Below are 8,686 nucleotides of genomic sequence, written 5' to 3' on the forward strand. Positions count from 1 at the left end.
GCCCTGGCACACCTCGCAGTGTTTTTGCTTTTCCATGGGACCAGCCCCAGGACACAAACCCGAGGAAGAGACGAGGCATGGCAGGAGTGAGGTGATGTCACCTCCCCGGGGAACTCGTTCCTCTGCAAATCCCAATCCAGGCTGGAGCTGAGCTCGCCCCTGATCACCCCGAGGGAATCCGCCCACAAGGATCAACAGCAGGTGGTGGAGGGTGGGAAAACATATAAAGCTCCCTGGGAGCAGCTCTCCCTGACTGTCCTGGCTCCACGGATCTGCCCTCAGCATGAAGACACTCCTGGTTGGGCTCCTGCTTGGCTTGGCATGCCTGGAATTGGGTAAGATCTCCTCATTTCCAACTCTGCAGGCGACCCCCCCTGGAAATTCCTGGGAGGGGAGGGGAAAGGAATCAGTGCAGAGAGACCTGGGAACCCCCAGGGAGGGGAAATAACACTTTTATGTGTTTAAGAAGGACACTGGAGAGAGTGAATGGGGAAAAAGGATTTGCATTCCTGGTGGGAAGAGCTGTGATTCCTGATTGAGAATGATGCATATCATTTGGATACACAGGGATGTGTATCCCATATCCAGGGATGGAGGGGATCAAGGCTGCTTTATAAGACTCAGGTCTAAATGGCAGCAACGTGGCACAGGGCAGGAGGACCAGCTTGGGCAAGAGCTTAAACCTAAGCTGCCATCCTGTCCCTTCAGGAATGGGGTGGGATATGTTCATCCAGAGCTCCTGCCATCCCTAAAATCTCCCAGCTGGCTGCTGGAAGCACCGAAAACCAAGGGATGAACTTCAATCTAGATATGAGTGAAGGGAGGAGAAAAAACTCCAAAGGCTTTGGAAAGGTTCATTAAACTGCCCGCTCCAAGATTTTCCCTCATTTCTGGAGATGAGGAGATGGGTGGGGTGGGAATTCCCCTGGGGCTGTTGGGGTTTGGTTTCTGGTGGGTTTGGATTTTGGGCAAGCAGGGTTTGGTCATCACTGTGTCTTCCTCCATCTGTTTGTCACCTACTGCAGCTCCATCCCGGGGGTGACACCACCCCAGTGGGGTTTAACCTCCAGCCCCAGAGACCCTCAGGATGCTTCCATGGGACCCTGAAGGATCCCAAAGGAAAGGCAGCCTGGACAGGGGTAAAATATCTCCATCTGGAGCCCTGTTTTGGATCCAACGGAATTTCTGAGGATATGACAGAGCAGGTTTCCACCTGTAGGTCTGGCAGTGCTGGCACGGAGAGGCACCACCACCCTTTGTTTTAGAGGTGAGGTCAGTGCAGAAGCAGATTTTCTGGGATGATCCAGTGGGAAGCAACTGGTTTAGGGACAACTGAGGGATGTGTCTGTGACCATTCATCTTCCAGAGGTGTGATATCAAGGGAAAAGTACTGTTGGATAGTGATGAACCGGGAATTATTGGCCCAAGATCAGGACACAGAGATGTCCATGTTCGGTTCTCCTGGTCTGATCCTTATGGATTTCAGCTTTCCTCTTTCCCTGCAACCTTCCTACAAAACCAGTGTCTTCTGAGTCAGTGAAAGATGAGGGGGCTGAAGTTTTTCTTCCTTAAATCTGCTTTTAACTGGAATTCATTCCCACAGAGTCTGGGGCACTTCCCTGCTCTCCATGAAAATGGTGAGGTTTGGAAACCACCTCAACTCCAAAGGTTGCAGAGCCATTTCTCAGGTGCTTTGTGCCACCACTGCTTCATCCATTCATCCATCCACCCACCCATCCATCCACCCACCCATCCATCCACCCACCCATCCATCCACCCACCCATCCATCCACCATCCATCCATCCACCATCCACCCATCCATCCATCCACCAACCATCTATCCACTCATCCATCCACCCATCCATGTACTCATCCATCCATGCACTCATCCATCCATCCACCCATCCATCCATCCACCAACCACCCATCCACCCATCCACCAACCATCTATCCACTCATCCATCCATCCATCCATGCACTCATCCAGTCATCCATCCATCCACCCATGCATCCATCCACCCATGCATCCATCCACCCATGCATCCATCCACCCATGCATCCATCCACCCATGCATCCATCCATCCATCCATCTATCCATCCATCCATCCATCCATCCACTCATCCATCCACCCATCCATCCACCATCCATCCATCCACCAACCACTCATCCATCCATCCATCCACCATTCCACAAACATCCAAACTCTCAGACTGATGATGTGTTTCCTCCCTCAGTGGGCACATGTGAAAATATAAACCATTTTAAAATATAAAACAATTTAAAATATAGAACAACTTCTCATGGATCATTTGGAAGGTATTTAGTGACATCCTGTGCTGGGAAAAACCTGGATGGCTCCACCACACCTGTTTCCCAGGATGTGGCCATGACAAAACCATCACCACTCACATTAGAAAGTCTTTTTTACCTCTGCAAAGAGAACAAAGAGAATTTTTGCATCATGTAGGTTCTACTGCACAGAATTTTCCAAAGGAGGTGCTGAGAGAAATAACCTTAAAAATTCTTCAAATGTCATAAATTTTAAATTTAATTTAAATTTTAAATTAAAAAATTAACTTACATTTTAAAATTTAAATCTAACTTTAATTTTTTTTTTAGTATTTAATTTTAACTTACATTTGCAAACTTCAATTTCAAATATTGAAAAAGAGGACAAAGACAATTTTTGAATTGTGTAGGTTCTACTACACACTTGAATTTTCCAAAGGAGGTGCTGAAAAAAGTAACCTTAAAAATTCTTAAAATGTCTTAAATTTTAAATTTAATTTAAATTTTTAATTAAAAAAATTAATTGTAACTTAAATTTTAAAACTTAAAACTAATTTTATTTTTTTAACTTTTTAAAAATTTGATTTAACTTGAAGTTTAAATTTAAAAAAAAAGACAACAAAGACAAGTTTTGCATCGTGTAGGTTCTACTACACAGAATTTTCCAAAGGAGGTGCTGAGAGAAGTAGATGCCTTAAAAATTCTTCAATTTTCTTAAATTTAAATGTAATAATTTTTCTTAATTTAAAATTTAAATTTTTAACTTACATTTTAAAACTTAAATCTAACTTTAATTTTTGAACTTTTTTTTTAGTACTTAATTTTAACTTACATTTAAAAACTTCAATTTCCAATTTTGAAAAAGAGGACAAAGACAGGTTCTGCTACACACCTGAATTTTCTGAAGCGGGTGCTGAGAGAAGTAGATGCCTTAAAAATTCTTCCAATTTCTTAAATTTAAATGTAATTATAATTTAAAATTTAGATTTTTAACTTACATTTTAAAACTTAAATCTGCATTTAATTTTTAATTTATTTATTTTTTTTACTATTTAATTTTAACTTACATTTTAAAACTTCAATTTCAAATTTTGAAAAAGAGGACAGACAGGTTCTACCACACACCTGAAATTTCCAAAGCAAGTGCCTTAAAAATTCTTCCAATTTCTTAAATTTAAATTATTTTTTTTTTTAATAAAAAATTTAAAATCAGGGCTCCAAACAATTTCTCCTTCTCCAAAGCCCCAGAAGCTTCCTCTCTGGCAGCAGACCGAGCAGAATTAGAACATAAAACATCATCTATTTGAAATGTTACCAGTAGATGGCACTGGCTGGTTGGTTTGGGATGGTAGAACCACGACTTTGGAATATCCGCACCCTCGGGATCCGCCGGTTTGGGATGGGAAGGGCTCACGGAGGGATTTTGAGCAGCTGTCGGGATCCAGGATTGCCCGGGATCAAGGATTGGTGGTGTCCCTCCATCGGCCAGCAAGAGTTTAGGGCGTCATTTCTTTATAAAGTACCAAAAGTCCCTGATGGAAGTGGGATTTTCCAGCCCTCGGGATCTCTGAGGCAGCTCTGGAATTTCGGCTCTACTCTCAGTTCCCAGTTTCTGCAGAATTCCCCCTGACCAGGCGGGAAGGAGCTGCCGCTGTGGGAGGAGGGATGGGGGAACTGCCGCACTTGCCCGGCTGGGGGAGGCTGCTCCCAGCAGGAGGAGATATTTCCATACAATCAGAGAATATCCTGAGTTGAAAGGGATCCACCAGGATCATCCAGTCCAACTCCTGCACAGGACACCCCAACAATGCCACCCTGTCCCTGAGAGCGTTGTCCAAACGCTCCTTGAGTTCTGACAGCCTTGGAAGTCTCTGGGGAGCCTGTTCAGTGCCCAACCACCCTCTGGGGGAAGAACCTTTTCCCAAGATCCAACCTAAACCTCCCCTGGAGCAGCTCCATCTTTCCCTGATGTCCTGTGATGGGTCATCACAGAGTAGAGATCAGTGCCTGACCCCTCTGCTTCTCCTCACCAGGAAGTGGGAGCCAAACTCCGAGCTCTCCCCTCAGTCTCCTCTTCTTGAGCCGGAATATTTGGCTCTTGTACAACATTGTTTTTGCAGGGAATTCACAGATCCATCAAGAGACCTCTCTAAATCCCTGCTTTTTTTTGGGGGAGCTGCTGAGCCCCCCAGGCAGCATTTGGGCTCAGCTCCTGCCACACCCTCCTTGTCTTTGTTGCTGGGGTTTTCCTCCCTGACATATCCAAGCTTTGTCGTTGCCTCCAAACCTGCTTAGTTTTGGACACCACCAGCTCTCGGTCAGGAAGCTGCAGCCTTGTGTCACCTTTTGTGTCACCTTTTGTGTCACCTCAGAGCCTTTGTGTCCCCTTTTCAGCCCAGTCCTTACGATGCTACACGTGCAAGGAGCCCACGGACATCTCCAAGTGCAGAACAGCCACCGTGTGTCCCCCCAAGACCAACGTGTGCACCACGACCCTGCACTCCGTGGACACGGGTGAGTCCCACTGATTCCTGGGAATGCTCCTGGGGAGGGAGCAGAGACTCACAGAATGGGGTGGGTTGGAAGGGATCATCCAAATTCCGTGGGCAGGGACACCTTCCACCAGACCAGGTTGCCCCAGCTTGGCCTGGAACACTTCCAGGGATGGGGCAGCCACAGCTTCTCTGGGAATTCCATCCCAGTCCCTCACCACCCTCACAGGGATATTCCTTCCCAGTATTCCATCTAAATCTATCCTGTCAGTTTAAAACCATTCCCCCTTGTGCTGCCACTCCATCCCTTGTCCCAAATCCCTCTCCAGCTCTCCTGGAGCCCCTTTAGGCCCTGGAAGGAGCTCTCAGGTCTCCCTGGAGTTTTCTCTTCTCCAGGTGAACCTCCCCAGCTCTCCCAGCCTGGCTCCAGAGCAAAGGAGATCCAGCCCTTGGAGCATCTCCGTGGCATCCTCTGGACCTGTTCCAACAGGTCCAGGTCATTCTTCTGCTCAGAACTCCAAATCTGGATGCTGTGATCCAGGTGGGGTCTCACCAGAGCAGAGCAGAGAGGCAAAATCACCTCCCTCGACCTGCTGGACATGCTTCCCTCTCCCGTCCCAATCCCAGTTTGGATTACCCCTTAACTCCTCTGTAGTATCCAGGTGAAGTTATTCCACTGTAAAGAGGGAAGAAGAGGAATCCATCAGATTTGGAGCCTCGTAGTGAAGTACACAAGACTCATTATGTATATATTAGGGATTTTTAAAAATATGTATGAGTTTTATTTATATATATTAGATAACTTTTTATTTTTGTATTTTTATATATTTTACATATATTTTCTATGTTAAATTTTAATCAAGGCATTAAATAGATTGATCTAAATGTATATAAATATATATTATAAAAATATATAATATATATTTATATATTTTTATATTATATATTTATATATTAACATATTTATATATTATCAATAAATATATAAATATATTTATGTATTTATTAATCAATAAATATTTATTTATTGATAAAATAGCAATAGAAATATATAATATATAAATATATTAAACATAAATATAAATATAAAATTCTAATATAAAATATAGTATGAAGTATAAATATAATTATAAGTATAAATATAAATATGAAATTATAAACACAAAATTATAAACATGCAAATATAAATATAAAAACATAAATATAAAGATAGAAAACATTTTTTATGATTTTTTAACATACATTTTTAAAAGTATACTTTGCTCTGGGGTTTTTTGCTTTTCCCACCCCTGTGCCCTTACAGGCCCTGAATTTATAGCTGTATTCAAACTTGGACAGGGATTTGTGTCCCTTTACCACGCCGGAATAATTTAGCAAGGAGTAGGAGGGTTAGAGAGAGTCAGCACTAAGAATTTGTGGTCCTATTCCCACAAAAAACAGCCTGGATTAGAGGCATCCATGGATTAAAGACATCCATGGATTAAAGACGTTCAACACCTAATTTTCCCGTGTTTCTCGACGCCAGCCTCCTGCACTTCCTTTACCGCTTCTTCCTCTCTCTTACCTTCTCCCCCCTCTCCAACCTGCCTCTTCCAGGGTATCCCTTTTTTGGGAACATCACGGTGACCAGGAGCTGTGAGGAGGAATGTCTGCCCAACAACGGCATCGGGGACAACAAACCCAAGTCCTGCTGCTACACCGACCTGTGCACCAGCGACACCAGGGCCAGCAGCGGGGTGAGGAGCAGCTCCTCGGCCCTGTCTCTGCTGGTCCTGCTGCTTGGGAAGCTCCTCCAGTGCTCCCTGTAGTGTCCCAAGCCAAAACATCCCCTCCCCTCTCTCTGCCAAGGGAACTCTTCGATCCCTTGGGAACGACTCCTCTGCTGCCGCGTGGCTTCACTCGTCTCCTAACGCTGAGAACTCAAGTGGATTCAAGCCAAGGGTTTGGGCACCTGGAGCTAAACCCCTCAAATTTCCAGCTTCTAGGTGCCAACCAGATGTTTCCTCACTTTCAGCTGCTTTTGGTCCATTTTGGAACTTCTTGGTTCTATAGAATCATGGAATGGGTTGGGAAGGGACCTCCGATATCATCTCATTCCAAGCCCCTGCCATGGGCAGGGACACCCTCCACTATCCCAGGTGGCTCCAAGCCCTGTCCAAACTGGTCTGGAACAATTCCAGGGATGGGGAAGCCACAATTTCAACTTCCCTGGGCAGCTCTGGTGCCACCCCCTGAGTCAGAGGAGCAGATGGATCTGGTCCCGGGTTTTTTGCTGCCCATCAGAGTGTGGATGGCAATGGCAGAGAGCTGGCACTTCATTTGGTCAGGAATAAACTATGGAATGAGTTCAGAAGGGCTCAGCTTCCGTGGGTTGGGATGGGATGTATTTCTGGAAAGCTCAGAACATTCCCCAGACTCACCAGGCCAGGGTGGGTTAGAACTGGAAAACCAAATCTGGGAATTTGGCCACACAAACCCCTCAGGATCCTCTGCCTGAGCTCAGGTTGCAGCCAGAGCTCCCAGATTTCCCTTCCCAGATGTTTTACACACTATTCCAAGCAAATTCTTCTGTCAGTCTGCCCTCCCCTCATCCCTCCACAGCAGGAAAGGAAAAGGAATGATTATCCCAGACCCCCAACTCTGGGAAAAGCCAGTTACCAGCACTCCTGGATCCCAGCTGGGATTTGCTTGGAGCACCTGTGGAATTGATTCTGCTTCCCTATCTGCTGGAAAAGCAGCTGGAGTGGAAGCAGATAAGGATGAGCCAGGTGTTCCCAGCTCCCAACCCTCTCCGGGGTGGGAGAACCAGGGAATTTGCCATTTACTCTGTTCGTGCAGCCAGGGCTCATCCAGGGCTGCAGGAACCCCCTGGCAGAGCAAGGGCAGAGTGGGGCATGGACACAGCCTGGGTACCATCCATGGACACAGCCTGGGTACCATCCATAGACACAGCCCGGGCACCATCCCTGTGTGCTCAGGGCATCCCTGCAACCTCCTCTCTGCCAAATGCCATCTTCCCTCCATTTTCCTTCCCCTTCCTTTTCCCTCCCCCTTCTTTTTTTCTCCTCCTTCCTTTTTCCTCCTCCTTCCTTTTTCCTTCTCCTTTCTTTTTTCTTCTCCCTTCTTTTCTCTCCTTCCTTTTGTCTCCTCCTTTTCTCCCTTTTTTCCTTCTCCTTCCTTTTCTCTCCTTCCTTTTCTCTCCTTCCTTTTCTCTCCTTCCTTTTCTCCTTCCTTGCTTCCCCCTCACTTCCCTCTCTCTTCCCCCTTGTTTCCCTCTCCCTTTTCCCCCCATTTTCCACAGTTTCCATACAACACCAGTAGGAAAACAAAGCGGGGGGGCTCTTTTTCCTCCTTGCACACAGAACTATCTCAAGCTCTATCTCAGCACCATTTACAAGAAAACTCTGCCAACCTTTGCATTCCCTGGCAGAGGGTCCCTGTGCAATCCTGGGGCTCAGGGGGCTGAGGGGCCCCTTTGTTCTCCTTAGAACCCCGACAACTTCCCCAAAACACCCTTGGAATGCTGAGATCCACAAGGAAAAACGCCACGGAGAGGAAAATAACGGGGAGTTACTCCAACACCGATATTCCACCCACCCTCACAGACACTGAGCACCAGTTTCTGCTTCCTACTCCTCTGTTCCCGGTTTCCCTGCTCCAAAACCAGCCTGATGCCAGGCCAGAAGCAAATCACCGTCACTGCCACCCTTAAATCACATCTTTGTTGTGTTCGGGGTGTCCCCAGTGGCCATTCCAGTGCGAAACCGGGCTGAGCTTCCCTCCAGCTCTCATGGATGGGGCAGGATCTGCATCCAGGGAGGGCGTGACTTCCCTCCTGGGTGAGAATCCGGAAAATAAAGTTGGATCCTCTGGTTTTTCAGCCTGTAACATCTTTCTTGGGT

At 46.1% G+C, this 8,686-nt stretch overlaps 1 protein-coding gene across 1 annotated transcript; it reads left to right on the forward strand.

Annotated features, from left to right (window-relative positions):
• The first annotated feature begins 266 nt into the window (after nt 1-266).
• LOC113959312 (ly6/PLAUR domain-containing protein 2-like) lies at nt 267-6,906 on the forward strand. The gene is made up of 3 exons (XM_027668238.1): nt 267-335; nt 4,687-4,806; nt 6,381-6,906. The coding sequence occupies exons 1-3, from the start codon at nt 284-286 to the stop codon at nt 6,590-6,592; spliced, it is 384 nt and encodes a 127-aa protein (XP_027524039.1). The 5' UTR covers nt 267-283; the 3' UTR covers nt 6,593-6,906.
• Nucleotides 6,907-8,686: the final 1,780 nt, after the last annotated feature.

This window comes from Corapipo altera, unplaced genomic scaffold, assembly GCF_003945725.1.
Source record: "Corapipo altera isolate COAL_440 unplaced genomic scaffold, ASM394572v1 206, whole genome shotgun sequence".
NCBI lineage: Eukaryota > Metazoa > Chordata > Aves > Passeriformes > Pipridae > Corapipo > Corapipo altera.

Bases quoted from the DNA above. Each gene is read 5' to 3' on its own strand.
- LOC113959312 (XM_027668238.1), top strand. From the start codon at position 284: ATGAAGACACTCCTGGTTGGGCTCCTGCTTGGCTTGGCATGCCTGGAA. The intron at 336-4,686 runs GTAAGATCTCCT...TCCCCTTTTCAG, and splicing joins CTTGGCATGCCTGGAATTGG to CCCAGTCCTTACGATGCTAC. The intron at 4,807-6,380 runs GTGAGTCCCACT...TGCCTCTTCCAG, and splicing joins CCTGCACTCCGTGGACACGG to GGTATCCCTTTTTTGGGAAC.